Source organism: Parasteatoda tepidariorum, chromosome 1 (assembly GCF_043381705.1).
Source record: "Parasteatoda tepidariorum isolate YZ-2023 chromosome 1, CAS_Ptep_4.0, whole genome shotgun sequence".
In the NCBI taxonomy this organism is placed as follows: domain Eukaryota; kingdom Metazoa; phylum Arthropoda; class Arachnida; order Araneae; family Theridiidae; genus Parasteatoda; species Parasteatoda tepidariorum.
In genome coordinates, this window is record NC_092204.1 from 51,817,288 (window position 1) to 51,843,088 (window position 25,801).

At 31.6% G+C, this 25,801-nt stretch overlaps 1 protein-coding gene across 1 annotated transcript in view; it reads left to right on the forward strand.

Moving 5' to 3' along the window:
- LOC122270013 (uncharacterized) overlaps window positions 1-25,801 on the forward strand; it is a 54,575-nt gene that overhangs the window by 20,596 nt on the left and 8,178 nt on the right. Inside the window, exons 3-11 of the mRNA XM_071185473.1 lie at window positions 919-1,355; window positions 4,090-4,611; window positions 8,160-8,343; window positions 8,909-8,936; window positions 10,222-10,466; window positions 11,142-11,196; window positions 11,723-11,967; window positions 15,187-15,623; window positions 19,893-20,410. Coding sequence (XP_071041574.1) covers window positions 919-1,355; window positions 4,090-4,611; window positions 8,160-8,343; window positions 8,909-8,936; window positions 10,222-10,466; window positions 11,142-11,196; window positions 11,723-11,967; window positions 15,187-15,623; window positions 19,893-20,410 — 2,671 coding nt within the window. The remainder of the gene's footprint in view (window positions 1-918; window positions 1,356-4,089; window positions 4,612-8,159; window positions 8,344-8,908; window positions 8,937-10,221; window positions 10,467-11,141; window positions 11,197-11,722; window positions 11,968-15,186; window positions 15,624-19,892; window positions 20,411-25,801) is intronic.

The following is a 25,801-nucleotide window of genomic DNA, read 5'->3' on the forward strand; positions in this document are numbered from 1 at the left end:
TACTGTCCTCTGAAATGCAACTACAATACAAAATTAAAATTTGAAGTGTTGATAAAGTCATTTTGAATTATAACTGTAACAAGAGTCTTTTTCAAAATTTTTATTTTTTCCAAAATTATTGCAAATTTAAGGGTGTTTTGCAATTTTTTTCCTTAAATAATAATTTTTTATCCATTGGTGTGGGAAAAAAAATTATCTCTCTTGCGATTTTTATTTTACAGGCTGGCGCTTGACTTGATGTGAAAAGTAAAATAAATAAATAAATAAATTTTTAAAAAATGTATAAATTAAAAATAAGAGATATGTTGTCAGTTGTTATTCTTATCAAATTTTAATCGAATATCGAAATTTTTAAGAATATAAAGATATTTTTTAATATTTTTAAGAATGCAGAGATATAAGAACTGTTTCAAATGCGAATTATTACACCATATAAAGTTATCGTAATATATTGTTATCAAGAAAAGTTACTTCTTATTTATTACTGCTTATTATGTAGCATATTTCTTATTCTTAAGTTTAAATATTTTTTTCAAGTACAGTTGATGATTTTTCAGATATAGCTATCCTTTCATTTCGTTACGATAAGTACACTAACAAAATGAGTTTAGATAAAATTATAATAATTATATATTTTATAAAAAAATTATATTTTTTAATCGACTTTTTCGAAGACAAAGTGAATAACTGGTTTGTGTCCATCAGTGCTAGCAATGTTAATGCATAAATGTAAATAATTTCAGTTAAAAAAATTGATTCCAAATTTGGTCTAAGATAATTTTTTAAGAATAATATCCGAATTTTATTTTTACACATATTAAAACACAAATTGAAGGTAAAGTGCTTTTTTGCGCATTGTCTTGAGGTTTGTTTTAAATTTTATTTAAAGAATTATTGTAATTTTTCACTTCATTGCAGGAACTCTACACGGTGTTAGGATACAAGGCTGCAGGCTTACCCAATGACAAAGTACCTTCAACATACAGCTATTATTTCACAAATATGCTGCCTGAAAATGATCCAAGAACAATAAATTACACTCTGAACTGCGCAGATGAAGTCTTAGTAAAAAGCCAGGCACAACTGTATCCTTCATATCTAAGCGAGGTCCAAGAACAGTATCCGACAGTAAAAAATGTTGACTTTTCGAACAACGCTCCAAAAATAAGTGATGATATCAACAGTTTTGTAAGAGAAAAAACGAACGGAAAAGTTGATAACCTTGTCAGCAGTGTGAGTCCAGACACTTCTTCACTTCTAGTAGATGCTGTTTACTTTAGGGGAAATTGGGAAACGCCTTTTTCAGCTGGACCGTTGCAACCCTTTTATAATGGTGGCTCTTTGTCAAATGCTAGGTAAGATAATTTGAAGTTTTATAAAGCTACAACGCGAATAATGCACATTTGAACTAAGCAAAATCTGATGGTAAAAGTAAACACTTGGCATTTTTTTGACTGATTGATGCCAAGGTTGTAACAAACAGAACTACGAATCTAACTAATGATCCTGTTATTCTGAGATTGCCTGGTTGGTAGGGCACTGGGCCCATGTCCAAGAGTTCGTGGGTCCGATGCCCTCCGGCCGAAGACTCCCTGTGTAGTGAATGGTGACTAATGCACGCTAAATCTGTCGAGTCACAAAGTCCTGCATGTTCCCCTAACAAATCAATACCTCTGAGGGTACCGATTCAGGAGTTTCCTTGTCTTCAGGATTGGTTCAAAATTACAAGGCTACGAAGTTGAACATCAGTAGTCGTAAACCCAAAAATTGGGTCGGCTGTTCAACGACGCATATAATATTGATCCCGTTAGAAAAGAATCGCTGATTCAGTGGAGGATCGGTGGAAGTTAGTTTTCGATAAGCAGCAAACCTTTATATTTACTATCAGTTTTCGCTGAGCAGACTATAGTCATCACAATAGTGGCTATAAAAATGCAAAAAACTCCTTTTTAAATGGTCTATGAAAACAGAATTTCCTTTTAGTCTTTGCTGTAGTTCATGAAATTTTCAAAGATTTAAAGTTCATATTTTATAATCTTATTATCAAAATTTTCCTGAAAAATCTGTCAAAACTGTAGTATGAAAGAAGGTGAAAAACTATTTTTTTCTTGAATAACGCTAATTTTTTAAAAGCAAAATATAGGTTTGTTTCAAAATAACTGTGCTGATTATTGACAGACAGTTTCCTTTAATGCTAACAAATATAACTATGCGAAATTATTTTTGATTTAATAATTAAACTATAAGAAATTTCTCTCTTTTCGAAATATTACACCTTGTGTTAGAATTTCTCAACTTATTAGAGTTCCTGGTTATAATTTAACTGATAGTGTGACATTGAGCATTCATGCAATATTAGAAAATATTAACATGTTATATTAAGGTAAACACGGGAACATTAATTCATTTTGCCTTATTCTGAATAGCTTAAAGGCTAAGTTTTCAAACAGACTTATAAAAATGCAAAATATTTATTTGTTATTGTTTGCAACAAGAGCAAGTATTGCGTCGCTAGAATGGATTAGTTAATTTCCTTTTTTTTATTATTATAAACAATAAAATAAATGTATTATGCAAAATTGCGAATATGATAGGTCAAACAGTCTTTTGTTTTGTGTTTGCATAAATTCTCCAACTGATTTTTATTATATACATTATAACTAATCTAAAGTCGTGTAAAAAAGAATATTTAGTGTTATTATACTAACTCTACATACGTGGAAAAAATGGTACTAACTGCTTTATGTGATATTTATATGTAACTACTTTTCATGTTACTAATTTAAACCATTTTATTATAGAAAAATGTCAGAAACTGCGAGTATTGGCTTAATTCAAGAACTAGTTTTTAATTTAACTAGTTTAAAAATTTGTTTCCATACTGTCCTTTAATGCTTAAGTTAAAGCTTGACTCTCTGCCGCTTTGCTCGAAGAACAATTAGGGAAACTGATAACTTTTATTTTCTTTTAAGAATTATGAATTTTGAAAATTTTCTCACAGTAATTTAATTTAGCAACTTATTGATTTTCGAAATATTTCAAAGAAAATTGAGTTTCATGTTTTGTAAACTCATTAATAATTTTAAACGATCTTTGTGTGCTCTTTTTAATTGTGTTAGAGGACATTTTAATTAGTACACAAAAACAGAAGATTAAAGTTGAAAGAAATAAAATTAATTTTTTCTTTTGGAAAGTTCTCAAAGCTCTAATTTCAAAAATATGTAAAAAATAATTTTGTGAAATTCAGTACAAAGAAATGGAGGTTCTACAAACAAAATAAAGTCATTTACAAAAACAATGGCATTTAATTATTATTTTTTCAAAAGCAGTTTAACTAATAATTTACACAACAACTTTTACATAACTATCTCCTTATAATCTCTTAAGGCCTGGTTTCTTAGGACAGGACGCCGTCAGCTGGAAATCAGCGCTAACCTCTGATTGGTCCATTTGTGAGCTGGATAGTATACGTCATCGAACGCTTATCTTGAACTTCAATTGCCGTCCAACTCAACTGCAGTTGGATTACAGCGTGACGTTAACCACAGAAGCAATGGCGGACAACATCCAACAGCACATTGAAATCAGCCAAGATTTTGATTTTGACATTAAACATAGCTTCTTCATTAAACATAGCACTCTTCATTTAGCTCAGCTATAATGTGTTTTTTCTTGAACAAAGTCATTATTTGTTCTCTAAAACACTGGTCGACAATAACAAAATCAATACAAATTCAAAATAAATATTTGTTTACGTTATTAACGCATGCGCAATGAGGGATAATGTCTGCGTTGGACCGACTGCTCACGCTGAGCTAACAAAAAAGTATTTTTTTGGCGTCAGATCTACGGCAACTTTCCGCTGACGCCCAGATAAGGCGTTAGTTCTAAGAAACCAGGCCTTGAGCTAACAAACCAGTATTTTGTTGGCGTCAGCGTGACGTTGACGTCCCGCTGACGCCCAGATAAGGCGCTTGTCCTAAGAAACCAGACCTTCAGATGCTTTATTTCTACGAATTTAATCATACTTACTAATTAATTCTTAATAATGCTAAAACTAATTTTGTGGTATTTCCAAACATTTTATAGGAATATTCAATTCATGCAAGCCACGAGTTATTTTCCTTACATGGAAACTGATAAATTCCAAGTTATTGAACTTCCATACATTGGAGAAAATGTTGCGTTGCTGGTTTTATTGCCACTCCGTACAGATGGACTCCCCGCTTTAGAAGATAACATAACACCAGAGGACGTTGAGCAAGTTATAGGACAGTTACACCCTACCCATGTTTTGGTTAATTTACCGAAGTTCAGCCTGGAATACTCTCGGGACTTTTCCAAGGACATCGCAGCCATGGGAGCTAAAAGCGTATACGATGGACCTGCTGATTTCTCCGGAATGACATCAAGTGAAGATTTAGTTGTTTCTGGCACTCTGCACAAAACTGTTTTAGATGTCACTGATAATGGAAATCAAAACCGAAAACGAAGATCGTTGAACTATCCCAACACCCCTCCAGCCTACTTCAATGCAGACCATCCATTCTTGTTCGCTGTAGTTGACCGAAGAAATGATTTGTTTTTGTTTTTGGGTCGTGTCAACAAGTTGTAAGAAAGTTTTATCAAAAAAAGAACTAATTGATGCTTATGGATTAATAAAGTACGTTTTCATATAATAGTTGTATTATTCTTTTAACAGTACTTTATTTTATTTAAATTGCTCTGCTTTTTCTTAAAACCAGATTCAGATTAAAATTGAAGAAGTTTTAGAGCTTTCCCTTATAAAGATAGTCCCGGAGAGACTTCTACTTCCTCTGGAGTTTATTTTTCTCACTATTTCAAATATAATTCAGACATGTAAGGCTTATTTTTATATTTTTTGTCAACTAATCTACCTTTTATGAGAAAATTACATATAAGTTCTGAATTGAAATGTTTTCAAGCATTCTACATAGAATATTTAAAACAGTTTTGAAAAACTTATCAAGATATCAAGTTCTAAGCATGGAAATAACATATTTCGAAAGTATTCATTTTAAAGCGATTAAATATTGCTACGCAATTCTAAATTTCATGTGTCTGGTATCTTAATGTCTATCAGTTTCATTTTAAATATAATCTCAAACGTCGAATCATTGTTGAGATAGTGATTATGAAATGCTTCCTAAACGTGATCATTTTAATCCAAACTATTTTCTAAAATAAATAGCGAAACCTGATACTGATAAAATCAAACTGTACGGACTTTCTATATAAAGTGGTATTTTAATAATTTTTTCTTGCATATGAGCCCAATACTTCCTGAAAGGATTTTACTTAGCATAAATAGAAATTTTTTTGAATTTTTTAAGGTCGTCATCCCCTTTAAATTTCCATAGTTTTTTTTCTTCCCATTAACACAATAAAATCTAATGCAGATAATGACTGGACTTTTTTTTTTATCCATTCTTTTTGAATAGAAGTCGTCGTGTCATCAATGGATGTTAATTTAAAAATTGTGGTGCATTGCCTATGTCGGGAGTTGCTTTATTTTTCACAATTAAATGCTAATCAAATTTTAATGGTTTTTAAACTTGGAATAACAACACAGCTACAAGTTTAAAAAATATTCTTTTATGCGTATTTATTTGTTTTCGCTAAACTTTTTGGCATGCGCTGTCGCGAAAATTTCGGTAAGTTTTATACTTAAAGTCATTCAAAGTACAAGTAGGAAAATTTGGGCAAAATTTATTAAAATAATCGTTTAAAAAATAATAAATATTATTTTATGCTAAACTAAACATGAATGATATTGACTTGAATTTGTTTTTATGGATTTTAAAAATTATTTTGTTGTAATATTTTAAATTTAAGCGACAGTTATAATAAAATTATGAAAGCTCTTTTGCTTGTTTCATATTCGCTTTGGTAGTATTTGCAGAGGTTGTTTTAATTTCTGGTAGAAGATTTGCTGAATTTGAGAATTTTTGATGATATTTTTTTAGCATCGTCTTTTTACTTATTTTTTAACATAATTATTTGTTTTCGATGGCGAAAAATTCGTTTGCAAGTGACGGTAATTGTTCCTATTTTGGATGCATTATGTGTGGAAGCACTCACTTGTTATCTGAAATTAAGACGTTTAAATTTCCTGCTCATCACGCACTGAGTTGAATGGAGCAATGCTTCAAGGAGAAAAGACTGGGGAAAAAAATAAAAAAATATCTAGTTACGCTCTGCTATGCCGTCAAAGGAAGGCAGCAAGACTTCTTGTAAGATTTGCTTGTTTCTTTAGGGTAGATGGAGAATAAACAAAATAAATGCGTGGTGGTTTCAGATAATTTCAGAAATTTTTGGTGAGATAGTCAACCTATGCTACCACGATCTAGCTGATCATTCAGATTACTTGGCATAAGGAATAAAAAATAATTAAGTACTACGGAACTTCTACAATAAAAATCTTTTTTGATTAGAGCTATAAGTATATAAATTTTGATCCAATGATTGAATTTTCACGTGCTAAGATACAATTTTAATGGTTGAAGGGCCAGACTTCAAATATGCCAATTAATTTGCGCAGACGATACTCTTAATTACGAAATCTGACAACAAAAAAAAATTTAAACTAAATAAACACACTTTTAACCTCGACATATTCGAAATTCTTGATCAACAAAATCTAGGAGGAGGCCATATATTCCACAATCTGGAAAATATGGTCTCAATAGTTTGATCAGAAAAGTTGTCGAAGTTTTAGATCAACCGGTGTTAATTGTACTTTTAGCGTATATCGTCTTATCTCGGAAAATTTTTAAGCGAATTGAAGAATTTTTGCCCACAATCATAAAATTCGTTTATACAAAGATAATTCCATGCGAAATATAAGAAGACTTTAATACAATTTTTAACTCATATCTATATTTTTATTAATTTATTTTATAAAAGGGCGAAAAATTTTACAATAAGATATAAGACTTTTGTATCATTTAAATAAATGCAATTTTAAATGGCGAAATACAAAATTTGAACGCAATCGTTGGAATAGTTTCTGGGTTATCAAATTTTAAAAATGTCATGAATTTAAAATTTGATTTCTAGAGAACTTTTTACCCGATTCAAATATTGTGTTTTGCAATTTAAAATTGCATTCTTTGAAAAAAATGTAAAAATTGTATTCCTTACATTAAAAATTGTTTTCGACCATTTGTTAGATGAAATGTATCAAAAGGTTATAAATAATAGTTAAAAAAGGTTTTTTCATAGAACTTTCATTAGATTGATTGATAAGATAGATTTGCCATTGTGTACAAAAGTTATGAGATTCGTTCAAAAAATTCTTAAGATATGGCGTAATACGCATGAAGTAAACTAAGATACCGTTGAGGAGTACAAATTCTCGGCAGCTCTCCTGATGTGATGCTATTGGTACCATATTTCACGCTATTGGTACCATATTTTCCAGAATGCGGCTATCTCCTATTTTAAGAATCAAGAATCCAAAACCATAAAAAAAACATTTGTTCATTCAGAAAAAGTAGATTTTTGTGTCTTATTTCGTAACATGAAGTATCGTCTGCAATATTTAATTAGTATATTAAAGGCCTTTGACATGTTAAGATTAAGTCCTGGTTCGTAAAAATTCGGCCATTCGATCAAAAGTTATTAAGGGTGCTGCTTTTTTTATTTTGAGCACTGTATATTTGAACGCAACATTTCGTCACCTTAGCAATCCTCCAGGAGGTAAAAATATGGAACTGTACAAAAGCGATTAAGCATGAATATTGATTAGTTGAAACTAAATTTAAAAAAAATGAATTATACAAAAGTTTTGAGAGTTGTGAGTAAATTGTTATTTATGTACAATACTGAATGATTAGAAGATAATGAAACTTTACAGGTTGAATTAATATACGCTTCCCATCAATTAGAAATTTTCACCTTTCTCACAATTTTTTGACTCCGTGGCATTTTAATTGCCCCATTCTATGTTTACATGTCACGGTTTATATGTTTAAAATGGCCTAATTCTATTCCAATAATGTTATTGTTGCTGTAACAAATACGTTGTTGCAATTTAAATTTCTATAATTAATGATAACAAATAAATTAAAGCATTTTAGTGATGATGTTCTGTAGTTGTGTAGATGTTCTTATGTTTCCTTTTATCATCACCCAAGTTGTAACAGCTCTTCTCAGGGATCAAGCGATGATCACAAGAATTTTACAAATGCCAACAATAATTTAGTAGAGAGTTTATATCCTAGGTGTAGTGAAAAAACGGACAATGTGCTTTTTGGATGTTACAGTCTGAAAGCAGGCTGTGGAATAATGTTAAAGGAAACAGAAGGGAACAGGCTTCAAGTAAGGATTTGGACTCCATTACAGAGTTTCAAACTCGTGGAATAAATATACTTTTTGTTTTTATTTATTACATAATTCTTAAACTCTCTAAGAAAAATTCTATCATTTATATTAGAACTACTTTTTTGTGATTTCTGATTTTGTTTTACGTAATATACAGCAATTTTTTTCACGCAACACATTTTATTTTATCATTCCAAACATGAAAAATTAGCAAGTGTACTAAGTCTTTCATAGAAAAAAAAAAATAAAGAAACAATGAAACGAAATCTATGACTCGAAGCTAAATTTAGAAGGCATGAGTTGCATAGTTAAAATCTTATTGCATATCAGTTTCCTACAAGTTATTTGATCTTAAATTTTCGAGTTGAGTCACTGGGTTCAGATCCTCATTACGATACGCTTTTTACATGTCATCGTTTCTAAATAGCTCAATACTTTAAATTCAGTCTATAATAAGGTGGTACTTTTAAAATGACACTGTAAAGAGTTAAATGTAATCCGATACATAAAAAGAAGCTTCAATTCATTCATCCTTCTCTTAAATACAATTCTCCTACACTAGAAGCAAAGAATAATCAGCAGCTGTGAAGGTGAGAACTTTTTTGGATTTTTAAGGACAACTCTTTTCCCTTTTAGGGTCAAATTTCTTTTTACTAAATCGGTCATTTGATATTTTTGATTTGGATTTTGAGATTCACTATCACACAAGTCTTTTTCAAAATTTATTTATTATTTTTTTGCGAAATTTTTTCCCCTCAGGCATTTTGGAAGTTAAAGCTGAAGATTCTCTGAACTTAGTCGAAAAACACCTTTATTTATATGCGGTAATAATTTATGTGAAATAAATGAACCACGGAACTGATCCTCATTTTATGTCCTGTTACTTCCGCACAAACTATTAAGATAAAAATACTTACAGTGAACCTTTACGTCAATGGTCTAAGGTCATTCGAAAATTTTCTAAATGAGGCTATTTTTTTGGACTTAAAACTGTCAAAATCTACTTGTGCTAACATTGCACCATAAAGGTAAATATTTACGTGAAGTGAATGCATATTTATGATTAGTACCTAGAAAATCAACGTAAGTATGGAGCACAGTGTAAAAAAAAATGAAAGAAGCACCTTTAATAACTTTTGATTTAATCATTAGATTTCCAGGTACTGGAGCTCAATTAAAATGTTTCGAGGGGGTAACTTCAAATAAGCTAATTAATTAGTGCAGACAATATTTTAAATTACGAAAGCAGACACAAAAACGTATTTTCTCTGAATAAACATGCCTTTTTTTGTTGATTGATTTTGGTTTCTTAAGATCCGTTAGATATTGTGAGGTGCATTGTACCCATTGCTCTTGGTATTTTATTTATTTATTTTTCTTTTGGATAAAAATTGAAGGACGAAATATTTCTTTAATTTTGGCGAAATTCGTCTCCTTGAAGAAATGGCCATAATTATTTCGTTATTTTGTCAAAATTTATGCTCGGAGCATATAACAGGAAACCGTTTCGTCAAAAACAAAGAAAGTTTCGTGATATTTGAGTATCCATTTTTTACAGTGTGCTGTTTTGAAACTCTCGTGACAAGTTCTGTAGTGTTGCGCAGTAACGTGCAGGTAGCTGTAACATGTTAGCTCTGTTCCAAGTAGGTTGACTACGATGAAAGCTGACTACCAAAACTTATTCAAATTCTGGTTAATGCAGCCATTCCGCCGATTCTAAAATCAAAAAGTAGCTGCACCATTGCTGCATTTTTTCGTGTCTTGTATGGTTTCTTTCTTTTTATGGACCTCGAAACACAGTCCTCGCATAAGTACAATATGGGTTATATTTTAAATATTTGAAACTTTTGATATGATAATTTCATCATGTTTCAGAAATGCTGCTCAGTTCACTATTTCTTTTCGTCACCATCAACATACTAATCAGTTCAGCTCAAGTGTCAGATGATGACGTGACAGATGATGACCTGCAGAGGTTTGCTGATGCCAACAACAATTTAGCGCTCAGTCTCTATCCAAAGTTGACTCAAGGAAATTCGGACAATCTGTTTTATGTACCTCTCAGTTTGATGACAGGCTTAGGAATAATGCTGTATGGAGCGAGAAACAACACACAGCAAGTATGATTCCGTTATATATCATATTGNAGAAAATTTTCAGAGTATATTCTTAATGTAAAACTATTACACAAGTATTTTTTATATTTTATTTATTTTTTATTATTATTTTTTTTTTTGCTAAATTTTTTTTCCTCCAGGATTTTTGGAAGTTAAAGCTGAAGATTCTCAGAGCTTAGTCGAAAAACACATCCATTTACATGTGGTAATGATTTCTATGAAATAAGTGAAACACGGAACTGATCCTCATTTTATGTCCTGTTACTTCCGCACAAACTATTAAGACAAAACTACTTACAGTGGATCTTTGCGTCAATGGTCTAAGGTCATTCAAAAATCTTCGAAATGAGGCTATTTTTTGAGGCTTAAAACTGTCAAAATCTACTTGTTCTAACATTGCACCACAAAGGTACATATTTCTGTGAAGCGAATGCATATTTACGAGTAGTACCTAGAAAATAAACATAAGTATGGAGCACAGTGTGCAAAAAAATGAAAGAAACACCTTTAATAACCTTTGATTTAATCATTAGATTTCCAGGTACTGAAGCTCAATTAAAATGGTTCGAGGGGGTAACTTCAAATAAGCTAATTAATTAGTGCAGACAATATTTTAAATTACGAAATCAGACACAAAAACGTATTTTCTCTGAATAAACATGCCTCTTTTTGTTGAAGGAGTTTGATTTCTTAAGATCCCTTAGATATTATGAGGCGCTACAAGTGCCTCATGGTATTTTATTAATATATTTTTTCTTTTGGATAAAAATTGAAGGACGAAATATTTCTTTAATTCTGATGAAATTCGTCTCCTCGAAGAAGTGGTGATAGTTATTTCGTCAGTTTGTCAAAATTTTTGCTCGGAGCATATAACAGAAAACCGTTTCGTCAGAAACAAAAAAAGTTTCGTGATATTTGAATGCCATTTTTTACAGTGTGCTGTTTTGAAACTCTTGTGACAAGTTCTCTAGTGTTGTGCAGTAACGTGCAGGCAGCTGTAACACGTTAGCTCTATTCCAAGGAGGCCAACTAAGATGATAGCTGACAACAAAAACTTATTCTAATTCTGGTACATGCAACAATTCCACCGATTTTGAAATTAAGAAGTAGCTGCACCTTTGCTGCATTTTTTCGCGTCTTGTATGGTTTCTTTATGAACCTCGAAATACTTACTCTCCAAAAAGCCCTCGTATAAATACAATATGGGTCATATTTTAAATATTTGAAACTTCTGATATAATAATTTCATCATCTTTCAGAAATGCTGCTCAGTTCACTATTTCTTTTCGTCACCATCAACATACTAATCAGTTCAGCTCAAGTGTCAGATGATGACGTGACAGATGATGACCTGCAGAGGTTTGCTGATGCCAACAACAATTTAGCGCTCAGTCTCTATCCAAAGTTGACTCAAGGAAATTCGGACAATCTGTTTTATGTACCTCTCAGTTTGATGACAGGCTTAGGAATAATGCTGTATGGAGCGAGAAACAACACGCAACAAGTATGATTCCGTTATATATCATATTGAACTATTTAACCAGTTCTGTGTCAAATTTAATAATTATGGGTAAACTATATTTGAAGGTGCCCTTGATTTTCGCCAAGTTGTGATCGCGGTTGATCACCAAGCTGGGTGATGTTGAAACCCAATCGTGATTCTGATTGGTTTAGATTTTAGCGTTATTTTTAAATGTTCAACGGTATATGTAATTTCAGAGGTCCCTTAGTTCCACGTTGGATACCGGCTGGTAAGGTTACTTTACTTTAGCTTCTGGTAAATAAGATCGAAGGTATGTGAGCAGTCATAAAAAGGGACTTTAGAAAAAAATGTCAACCCCACTCCGGTACTACAGACGCCATTTTTGATTAGTATTTTGCCGAATTTATGTGGCGAAGCAGGTACACAGATTCTATTCATGATAAATTTAGACAATATCTAACTGCTATTAGAGAATTCTGTGCACCTAAATCTGAGGATATTCCAGCTTAATGAAGAAGTGAGTTGATTTTTTCCTTTTCTTTCTGTACTTACTCCATTTATTTTTGTTACGATTCAAAATGCATTTTATTGGGTTCATGCAATTTTCATGATATTGGGTTCATGCAATTTTCATAATTTGGGTTCATTGCAATTTTCATTGTAGTTTTGGCCGATGTTTTGTCGAAATTTCCCAATGTTTTATTGAAACATCATTATGTTTTGGCCGCTATTCTTGTTACCACGGTGTTCTGTGCAAACAGGAATGGCGCCAAACATAAGTCGCCAATTTCGCCAAGGGGCACCCTCTAGTATATTTTTACCCTGTTGTTATTTATATGGGGTTTTATAGTAGAGAGCGGAAAAAAACGATACTCCTCGAATAACTTTTGATCTAATGACCGGAATTTCACATGCTAGGACTTAATCTTAACAGTTCGATGGGGTGATCACAAATTTGCCAATTAACTAGTGCAAATGATATTTAAAGTTACGAAATATGACACAAAACTACGCTCTAAATGAATAAACATAGCCAGGAGAAATACGCAGGAAGTAAGGTTAAATCATGTGTACTGTTTGATTAATTTCGCTCTAAATTGTTATTGATATGTTGTGAGAAAATTCTTGATTTATTTTTCACATAAAGACATTATAGATAAGTTATAACTTAAAAGGAGTTTCATGGATGTATAATTATTTATATACGATCGAAGTAAGAAATGAAATTGTTTTTCAATTGATTCAAATCCACTGGAATATGAAATATATTCACATCAGTAAGTTGAATCCGCTTGAAGATTTAACGCAAAGAGTCTCAATTTTTCAAACATCTAATTCAATGATTGTATTGTACTCAAAATTCATCAAATTTATTTGCTTTTGACGAAACTATTACTCAAAAAATTCTCCGAGTACGTTCTGTCAAAATGCGGAAGTTGGTATTTAAATTGTTTGTGGATGAAACTCTCATAAAAACCATAAGCTTTATTACGATTTATATAATTAGTTAGGAAATAAAATAGAAAAGGAGTTGGTGCGAATGAGTACTTGTTACCCAGAACACCTGGTTATCATGCGAGCTCTGTAGCTCCTGTATTAATCCTCATATAGTGCAAATAGTTTAAAAATCAGAAAAAAATATCCTGGAAAACTTCTACAAGAAACCGAGAAGACACGATTGAGAAAGCGATTTCACTATATATTCAAGAGTACGCGTTTTCAAAAATCACGTGATTTTATGTCGGAATGATTGTCAAAAATAACAAGGTACACCTCAAAGACTGCTGAATCACCTAAAATGAAAGTTTTATTACAGAGATTGAACTTCTAACTTTATAATCATTTTATAGTGCTCATGTTCCGAGAAAAAAAATATATAATGTCACAATTTGCTCTTTGGAGTTAATGTCTTAGTAATAATGTCTTGGTCTAAACGCACTAAGTGAATATTTATGTAAAGAAAATTAGTTTTTCTGAATATTTATTTTAAACATTTCCAATGTCTATTCTGAATACTTTTCATATCTACACATTTAGACATGAAAAAAATCAAAGTTTCAGAAAAATATTCATGTCAATGTAGCTAGTTTAGCAATGAACATATTTAAACTGTCACTAGCCAATCAGGTTCAATTATTTTCATTGCAGGCAGTTTTTTTTAAAGTTAGGAAATAGTATCAGTGTGCCTAATAGAGTTACTGTGCCTTTTCCGAATTAGTTCTTTAGTTATAAATTATCAGAAACTAAAATTTTTACCATGGATATATCTCGGTGAATAATTCGCCTATTATTCATTTATTACAGAATTTTAGTATCCATAATTATTTAATTATTCCTAATGTTATTTCAATATCACTTTAAATATTGTAGAGAGCTGAAGTTTCCGAATAGACAGCTCTGCATTAAGACTTTTAGTGCTTTACTTTGGCGTTTCATAGTTTTCTTTATTCTCTGCCTAAATTATAAATTAGTACTTAAGTATTATATATACACTGAAGAGCAAAAAAAACTGGTACAGGCATGAGTATGGAGCCAATCAAAGTACAACCCTGCGATTGGCAACGCGTATATAAGACAACGAGTGTCTAGCACAGATCGGTTACTGCTGCTACAATGCCAGGTTATACAGATTTAAGTGAGTTTGAACGTGGTGTTATAGTCGGCGCACGGGAGATGGGACATAGCATCTCCGAGATAGTAATGAAATTTGGATTTTCACGTACGACCATTTCACGAGTATACCGTGAGTATCGGAAATCCGGTAAAACATCAAATCTACGACATCGCATACATATTTGGGATGCCTTGCAACGTGATGTTCAGAAGATATCCCCACCCCCTCTTACTCCCACTGGTTTATGGACAGCCCCGCAGGATTCGTGGTGTCAATTATCTCCAGCACAACTTCACACATTGATCGAATCTATGCCACGTCGTGTTACGGCATTTCTGCGTGCTCTCGGGGCCCCTACACGATGTTAGGCAGGTATACCAGTTTTTTTGGCTCTTCAGTGTATATAAGTATTATATATTTCGATATAATATAAGTATTATATATTTCGAAAAGTTTTATTTCATATGGCATCACTGCTTTTTTTTAAAAAATAAAATGAAGTTAAATCAAAGCAAGCACGCCTGTTGTAAAATTAACTATTGAACGCCTTTTTATTCCCATAATTTTGTATAAGTTTGAAAGTAGAGTAAAATGTGAATTAATGTATAAGCTTCATTTTCCTTTAGGAGCTGTATTCTGCCTTAGGATATGAAGCAGCAGGCTTACCCATAGAAAGAATTACATCAACCTACCACTATTACTTGACATACCTGCTGCCGCAGAACAATCCCCACTTTCCATACTACACGTTATTGTGTGCGGATGCAGTTTTAGTAAAGAATGAAGCACCATTGGACCCAGAGTTTCAGACCAATGCTCAAAATGCATATGACGCGACCATTCGAAATGTTCATTTTGATAAAAGTGATCGCCATAAGAACAGTCGCATCAATAATTTCGTCAGGAGACGCACATATGGAAAAATTGATCGCATTGTAGATCACGTGAATTCCTCATCATCTGCGCTGCTTGTAGATGCCGTGTTCTTTAAAGGAAAGTGGGAGACACCTTTTCCACTTTATTGGTCTACTCCTCAAACATTTCATTCCCCAAATGGAGAAAAGTAAGATTAATCAATTTCGATTCAATAGATGAGTTCTGTAATATGGGGACCAGTGGAGCAGACGGCGAATTTCTTCCCCTTCTAATCTGTAAACTTTTGCTGAACTGTAGACTTTTTACTAAAACAGTTAGTAGCTTCCTTAAATCATCGTAGTTCATTAATTGGTAAAATTGTTGTTGTTAAACATCTACAATAATTGCATAATAATGCGATTCAAATTTTTTGGAATCATAAGCACCATTTCTACTACATTCGTTGAACATGACTTGCACTAATCAAATTTTCAACATATATAGAGCCGGGATGGTTCATGGGAAAGAGCATTCACCTCCCAATAAGGTGACCCATTGATGACTGGTCAATACGAATTCAGCACCTGGTCTCACACCGACCATAGTGCTGATGAAAAAATATCCTCCGCGTTAGACGGATCATGGCTTAGAGTCCCCTTACCGTCAAGCTAAACGGGGGAGATTTTCAAGGTTTCCCTCTACGTATAACGCGAATTCGGTTATTTCCATGAAAAAGTACTCCACGAAGGCAAATTGCTCTCTAGGAGTTTCTTTGCTTTCTAGATTGAGCTCAAAATTACAAGGCTACGGAGTTGAACATTTGAAGTCGTAAACTCAAAATTGGGTCGGCTGTTCAACGAAGGTTATAAAATAGGATAAATATCCCTTAATAAATTTCCTTTGACTGAAACAGTTACAATAAAAACTGTATTTAAACTGTACTGCATAATATTTCCATCATAAGTTAACGTGTTAGCTTAAAACATTCCGTTTTAATTGGTTTTTTTGTTATAGAAAAGGGATGGAATATAGGGAAAAAAAGGGGATCGATATCTTCTGTTTAGGGATAAAACCAACTATTTTTACCTATTTACGTACGGCAACAGTTCCAGCAATTCAAAACGCGCTCCACTGGTTTCGCGCCCATTCTTGATAAAAATTTTGTTTCTATCTATTTTTCGTGTAAAGGATGCTTAACTAAATGTAATCAATGACAAGATTCTAAAACCGGAACGGAATCTTCAAACTTCCAGCGTATCTCTCCGCTTATATAATGCTAATGAGACGTTGCATGAAAAGACTTGTAGGAAGTATTGAAAGAAGTTTTATTATTGAGATTGTATTTAATTTTGCATGCAAATTTACGATTCACAAGATTTTCTATATTTTATGATTTCTAAAAGGTTGTGAACTATAAATCAACGTAAGAACATTAATATCAGGATAAAAATACTGTTAATGGGTTGACATATTAATGGTACACCATTAACTTTATTATTTCATTTTTTTTTCAGCTTAAATTCAAAAAACGTGCAAATTGAATGTTAAATATGACGGGTCTTATTTAAAACAATTCAAGTCTATAACATAATAGGACAGCTTGCTTTTTATGCCTATATATGTAAAAATAAATAAGAAGTTGCAATCCGTAAGTTTTATTACGAATTTACAATGCAACTAATACAACTTTTATTACAACTTCGCCATATGTGCTATGTGTTGACGGCTTCATTATTCATACTAGGGGAGAGTGGGGTCAATTATAAAATTTTTTACTTAACTATTTTTAACTAACAAAAAATCCAATATATTATTAATATTAATTGACAGACGAGTAAAGTAGACTATCTTCTACTAGAAAAAAAAATAAATACCTTATTTTAAATGTTATTATATCAGTTATTAACAATTTTTGACAGTCGTGCACTTGTTACANAAACTTGCGCATGCGCATTGTTCATATTCAACATTATAAAATAATACTTACATAAGTTTAAAATTACTAAATAAATTCAAATAAAATCATAATAACATAAATGAATCGCAACAGATCAATTTATTTGGACTAAAATATATGAAAACAGACAACAAAATGACATAATTTGCTGCCTGCTTGTTGGCGTCACAAAACATAAGACGCTGATTGGTTAAAGGAGAAAAAACTTGGATGGAAAAACATGCTCTACTATCGTCCAAGAAGTTGGACTAAGTTCTAGGATGATTGTTTACACGATCCAAGCTGAAAGCAAAACAAGTTTCTCTCAATATTAATCAATCTCTGTCCAAGAAATTGGATTGTCTAAACAGGCATTAAAACCGGAACGGGTCCCGCAGTGGACTGATCGTTAAGACACGGTTCCCAGCAGATCACCGAAGTCAAGCATCACTGACTGCGGTCAGTGTGCGGGTGGGTGACCACTTGGATCAGTCTGCGTAGGGACCGAGGGTGTGCGGTATTGGTCCTCGTTAAACTGTGCTACCGTAAAGTGCTCGACTTCGCGCGCAGGTCGTCGGGCTACCGAAGCGGAGGTGCCATCCCCTCCGCAGAGGATCAAAATTGTGATGGCATGTCTTCGGATCATCCTCCGGGATATTTCCCAGACCGTCGCCATAGCCCATTGTGCAGCTCTAGTGCGACGTAAATTACCAACAACCAACTAAAACCGGAACGGAATCTTCAAAACTCCGCTTATGTTATGCTAATGAGTTATGTTATGCTTATGTTATGTATCTCTCCGCTTATGTTATGCTAATGAGACGTTGCGTGAAAAGACTTGTAGGAAGTATTGAAAGAAGTTTTATTATTGAGATTGTATTTAATTTTGCACGCAAATTTACGATTCACAAGATTTTCTATATTTTATGATTTCTAAAAGGTTGTGAACTATAAATCAACGTAAAAAAATTAATATCAGGATAAAAAATACTGTTAATGGGTTGACATATTAATGGTACACCATTAACTTTATTATTATTTTTTTTTTTCAGCTTAAATTAAAAAAACGTGCAAATTGAATGTTAAATATCACAGGTCTTATTTAAAACAGTTAAAGTCTATAACATTATAGGACGGCTTGCGTTTTATGCCTATATATGTAAAAATAAATAAAAAGTTGCTATCCGGAAGTTTTATTACGAATTTACAATACAACTAATACAACTTTTAATACAACTTCGCCATATGTGCTATGTGTTGAAGGCTTAATTATTCATACTAGGGGAGAGTGGGGTCAATTAGAAACTTTTTTACTTTACTATTTTTAACTAACAAAAAATACAATATATTATTAGTATCTATTAATTGATAGACGAGTAAAGTAGACTATTCTCTACTAGAAAAAAATGAATACCTTATTTTAAATGTTATTATATTAGTTATTAATAATTTTTGACAGTCGTGCACTTGTTACAATTGTCCCCACTTACGGGGTCAATTGTAACAGTTCATAAATTCAACTGAAACATAGTTAATTATACATATTATCATAGTTGTGATATATTTTTTTATTGATCAAAATAGTAGTGATATTTTAGGAGTAAAAATAATAATGAGCAGAGACCTAAAGGGTTAAACTTTTAACTTTAAGGGGTTAAAAATTTTAATTTATGCTGTGAAAGGTGACAAATAAAATAATGCACATGCAACATAATATAAATGATATAGGAAACTATTGGTGGTTCTTAAAGAGTTAAGTAATGGTTTGTAAACATAAGATTATTTATTTTCAGCTGTTACAATCGTCCCTTTACTTATTGTTACAATTGTCCCCAAGACGCCATTTCAGCTTCATTTGTTAAAAACAATGCTAGTTAATTAGCAAAACTAATCTTTTTTTTTTTGAAATGTTAATTAAGGTGTCCACTTACATATTCGGTTAATAATTTTTATTTGTTTAAACAAAATTACTTTGTTACAATATAATATTCTAATACCAAAAAAAGTACTTACGTAGTGTTAAAATATCTTTTGCGATGTAACTCTTTCAAAAGTGCATAAAAATGGTTGCCAGCAGGGGTGTACATGTAGATTTATTAAATACACCTTGTGTACCGCCTAAGAACCAAATCTAGAACCCGACACTCGAAATTTTTGCGCTGTTACAATCGTACCCTGTTACAATTGACCCCACTCTCCCCTACTCTATAGTGGTAAATAAAGAGATCTTGAATCAAATTTAAAATCAAATATTTTTTTCTTCTGCCAATTAAAAGAAGGAGCTACGTTTTATTATTTGCCTGATGCTTACCAATCTAATCTCTAAATATGTTTTAAGTAATTTCAAAACTACTAGCTCCATCTGTGTTTATCTATTGACGGCTTAATTATTTATACTACTGTATAGTGATAAATAAAGAAATCTTGAATAAAATTAATTTAAAAGCAAATATTTTTTTCTTTTGCCAATTAAAAGAAGGAGTTATGTTTTATTATTTGTCTAGTGTATACCAATCTAATCTAAAAAAAAAATTCTTTCAGGGATGTTCCATTTATGGTTCTTACCCACAGTTTCCCTTACTACGAAACCGATGAATTTCAAGCTTTGTTACTGCCGTATAAAGGAAAGTTTCTAGGTTTACTAATCTTACTACCACTAGAAAATAATACGCTGTCGAATGTGGAGCAAAACTTCACGCCTGAAAAATTGACAAATGTCTTGAACCAGCTGCAGGAACAAGAGATATCAGTTTCTCTTCCGAGATTCAAAATCCAGTACTACAGAGATTTTTCAGAAGACATCAAAGCTTTGGGAGCTGAAAGCGCGTATGATGAATCAGCAGATTTTTCAGACATGACGGACAGCGGAGACATACATGTCACTGGCACTCTCTACAAGGGTGCCATAGAAGTTGATGAGTCGCATCAGGGACTTGGTGCGTCGCCTTCGTCTAATGAAGAGGTTGAGGCAAGTTTTCTGGCAAACCGTCCTTTCATGTTTGGTGTAATAGACACAAGATACAATTTGAAGCTGGCTTTGGGTCGTGTTTATAACGTATAAACGGTCTTGTTATATGGTTTAAAAGAGGCATACTATCAATTGTAATCAACATGAAATAAATAAACAGTTTATCCAGAAGTGGTGTTTTAGTATCTGGTGTTCAGTTAGTCTCCTCTTAATCAAAACTAAAACCAATTAAATTAGTATTCTATTTATCACGTTCGAAACAATTTCAATTCAATAGACATTCTCAATGGACAGAAAAATAAAATAAAATGGTGAGGAACTGCTTGATGCTGTTTCGTTGGGGAATATTTCGATTTTTTACCTGAGGAAAAAAAATATTAAGTTTGTGCGAAATTCCATAAACAATTTTCGCGAGTACCGAAAAATTTTTTTCCAAATAAAAAACTTTTATTTGGCATATAGTTTTCCTTACAACGATAGAAAACTATATGCCAAATATATGGGTGTTAGCATGTATTTGGTATATAGTTTTAAATGCAGTTACATATAATTCAAGATATGTATTCAATATGTTCAGTTCATATACAGAATTACATTAAGAAAAAACTTTTTGCTTTAATCCCAATAATATACACTGGTATCAATCTGAAACGAAATGGTGTCAAGTACCTTACCTTTTAATAACAATGAAAAAAAATTTAATTTTATAAAATTTTAGCTCGCAAGTAAGAAAAATTTTCTATGCACGCCACATGAATTTTAAATTCCAAAATTTCCTAATTTTTTTTAGCGAGAAAAAAATTGATTTAATTTCACTTCTTTTGAAATTTTTATTTCTAAACATTATCTTTATTATCTTAATATTTCCAAATCTTCACAAAAATTATTTTATTTACGTAAAAATATTACTATATATGAGTTTTTTGAGCTTTCGAAATAACAGTGGGAAAACGGTCCTAAATGCTTTCAAGGAAATATGTTTCTAAGATACTAAATTCGAATAGATCAGTTAAGGTGTCTGTTTTTCCATCCTTTATGGACTAGTGGAATTTATTTACTTGCATATATATGCGAGTTTCTTTTACAATAATTGTTTAATTTGAAAACAAAATATTTTGTGTTTTCATGGAAAATATCGACGCTTAAAAGAAAGCTAAAAACAATGATAAATGAGAAGCAATTTCAAAGGTTGGAGATCATGGATGGAGTCTCCTGGTTTCATAAATAAGTATTAAATTTTGACCGTCAAAATCTACATGCGTATGATATTTATGACAATCATGTTTAAAGATCATATATGTGCTGTGGAAATATGTGTAAATCAATCTTTATTGAAACAAACTTTAAAGCATACGTCTAGGTCACATAGGTCACTCAAACAGACTTATACTAGTGCCATGACATGTTTCTGCGGTTTCTATATCTAACGTAGTTAAACGTCAAGCTTAATAATTAGTAATGCAATTGACTCAAATGAGATACATAGACTCTAGATCAGGAGTGTCAAACTCGCGGCCCGAGATGAGCATTTTTGCGTCCCAGTCAATATATCTGACGCAAAGTAAAAATAAAATAGAAATGTTAATTAGAAAGGAAACTAGCATATAAAATTATAATATACTTTATTTATAAACTATACGGATCATTTTAAATTGTACGCGCGAAAATGTAAAATTCTAATTGGCTTGCGGCACCTGCCATTCCAGGGATACTGCATCGTATCAAAAATACGCAGAAAAAATTTCAAATCTTAGAACAGAATTTGAAACAAGGTTTAAAGATTTTAATTCTTTGGAAGACAAATTTTGTTTGTTTTCTTCGATTTTCTCAATAAATATAGACTCAGTACCCAGTAATATGCAAATGGAAGTGATTGAGATTCAGTGCGACTCAAATTTGAAGACAAAATTCATTGAAGTGAGTGTGCCTGAATTTTACAAATATTAACCTGCTAGGTTTGAAAAAAGTCGAAAATTCGCATATGAAATTATTTCCATTTTTGGAAGTACTTATTAGTGCGAGCAATTATTTTCTGTTATGAATGGAAATAAATCTCCCGTCCGAAACCGTATTAATAACGCTCACGTTGGGTCAACTTTGAAAGTAGTCTCGGCAAATAAAATTTCTCCCGAAATAGAAAAGATAGTAGCAGAGAAGAGATGTCAAATATCAAACAATAATTTTACTTTATATATGTTTATTACAATATACTATTCGAAATAAAAATATTTGTTTCTATGAACACTGATTTTTTTTTTTAATTTTTTGTTAAGCATTGTTTATTTGGCCCAAGTTAGCTTTTGAGTTTGACACCCCTGCTCTAGATGATTCCTCTAAGGTTACACTAACGATTGTTTAAATTTGTTGATTTTTAGAGCAGTTAATATGGTGCGTAGTTTTTAGTTATTAGAAAATAAAAGTGGAGAGGGGGCTAGTTCAGACATTTTTTACAAATTGGTCAGAAACCTTATAAAATATAATTTTTGTATCGTAAAGTATTTTTTTAAAATAATTTGGTTCTTTTATTGCTTTCTGGTTTATATCTGAACTTAATCGTTTAGTTTTTCTATCCATAATCTTTTTCTTAAAAGAAAATGCACAGTAACCTCCACTTTACGGGGCAAGATATGGAGCTAGTGTGGACAAATTTGATAACTTGTTAAGTAGTCATCCAATATAGCTCAGAAAGGCAAATCTAAAACCAAATTAAAATTAATTTCACTTTAAGCCTTATTGACCTTAAGCCTTACATGACTAAAAAAGGTTACTCGAGATGTCCACATTAGCTGGATCCATACTGGGCTCCCTTTTTCCAACAGTCCAATACACTTAAAAATTATATATTTTTTCCCTAATCTTGAATATATGTATTCAGAAAACAAGTTTGTGGTTCTACCTGAGAAACTGAAAGACGAGGTATTGATAATATACGTAAATTTTTAAATGCTCGCTATATAATTCGAAATGGCTTACAAATGAGCAGTTTGATATATTAAAAATTGAAAGCTGAAAATATAGTTTGTGCCTGAAATGACATTTGGTTCCTTTATCCGATATGTCGACAGTCGGAAATTTTCCGTAGATGTTAAATAACAATTTATTTAATTGCTATTTAATCATATTCAATCTACGCAGTTAAATAATCAGAAGAAATAGTATTAGAACTGTTAGCTGCAAGTAAAATCATTTGACTGTTATCATCTTGTACGGTTAAATAGGCAGAATTTTTCAGCGCCAACTAAACCCACAGCCAATAAGATTATAGTGCAGGTTCCTAGAAAGCTGGAAGCTAAGTCGCGTTATAAGTTTTGGGAATTTCGATTTCTGTTTTTCATCATCAGATGTCTAACTATCTAATAGTAATAAGTGTGCGGTGAACCCCTTATGAAGCCGCCTAGTTCCTTGCAGTTGGGTACATACTTTAGCAGATAGTGCCGATTTGTCAATTTCATGGCAGACTGAACGGAACGTTGACATTACAATTTCTTTAATTATTTTAAAGCATAAAAAGTTTTCAATGTATTTAACTCCTCAATTTCTGACCCTGAACAATCTGAATACGAAACTCGAATTTGCACATGCGTGGCAGCTCCACAAAGTTGCTCAACACATAAAAGTCTAATATTTTTTATCTCTCACTTTATATGGTCCAACTAGATATACTAATTAAGCTGCATTCTCCTAATCACTTGATAAATCACAGCTTAACTCCAACCTAACTCCAATGTCCATTACCTAATGGGAAACCTAACATAGCCTAGCTCCAATATTAAGTTCAATTTTCGAACTCGGTTTTGGAACTGTGCTAGCCGAAAATGGTTGCAAAATCGTATAAATTTATGTTCAAGGTTTCTTTTATCCATATCAGTTGTAAATAGTTTTATATCTATCAAAGAAAAAGAAATAAATGTACCTAACTATAAAGTTTACGGTAAATTGGATTGTCAGACTGCAACGGGTGAATTAAGAATAAAAATTCTAACAGTTCATGGAGGCGAAATTCGTCTATCGCTTCGCTAGTCGGACTTGTTACCGCCTTACATTTTTGGCCATGAGGGTATTTTCTTTTAAATAATTTATTCAATTGTTTCAAAACATGAAGAATAAATAAATATACTTAATGCTATTATTCATTTTGTGGTCCTAAATGTTACTGAGAAAAACATTTGAGAAAGTTACAGCAAATGCTTCTCCCCAAAAAATGGAAATTAAGCTTCGTAATCTTTACAAATCATATTTCCAAATGTAAAATGCCATTAATATTCAGCGTGGAGGAAAAATGGCGCATCTGTTACATTTTTAATCTAACTTTAGAGCTAAAGAGTTGTGTAACTGAAATCACATTATCTGTCAGCTTTATTCGAACAGTTTATTTCGAATTTTAATGTCAAGTCACTGTTAAGATCTGAATTACGATATGCTTCAGAATATTTAAATGTGATAAATTTAGTACATCATGTTGTCTAAAATAAACATGATTAGATGATAAAACAAAATTGTTAAGAATTATATAAAACGTCTCATTAAAGGAGGTGTTTTATTGACTCTTGCTTCTCATAAAAATACAGTTTTCCTTGAACAGTGAATAATCAATTTCATCAAATGTAATGTAAGAATTTTCTATATTTGAAAGATTATCCTCCTCTAGTTAAATACACTTAATTTCTGGAATTTTCGATATCAATGTTTTTCAAGTAATAAGGATATTTTAATATACTTAGCGTGCTACATTAAAATAATGAAAATATATTGTGCATAATATGTAGTATATGAAGCTTATTTTTATATAACATAATTGAAATATTTTTAACACCATTAAAAATTTTTGAAATTTAATGAAACCGCTTAATTGCTTTATTAAAGCCTTTTATTGTGGCTGGCAAACGGGATAAAGCATTAGTAAGATTGTTAATTGGAAAGTTTAATTGGAAAGCCAGTTTTTCGGAAATGTTTCATCCGTTAAATTTATAATTATCATATGCATTAGTTCTTGTAACATTAATATCATTCTAATTTTTCGAATGACATTAAATCACAGCTTACTACCGGGATAATTTTTTTTATTTACGAAAGAACAAAAAAAAGAGAATAGTTTAAAACTGATACGTATCGAATTAAATAACTATTTTTTTTTCTTTCTCTGGGATTATTTGAATTAAATGATTATTAAAAACCATATTTTACACTCGTCACCTCCACCATAAAAAACAAAACCAATAAAATTAAATCTGCATTAAGCTTAATTTACTTATTTATAACATACTTTAAATGCTTCCTCGTGCTAGGTGTCATTTTTTAATATTATAAAATTTATATGATTTGTATTATATTTTTGGTTAATAATATTACACTGTAAAATATTTGTCTTGAAATGATAAATTGTTTTTTAATGTCAATCAAAAATCCTTTTATTATGTTAATTTTATGCACGTGTAATTTATATTTTAAAGTCTCTCATAATGGATCTAAAGTGAGTTGTTTT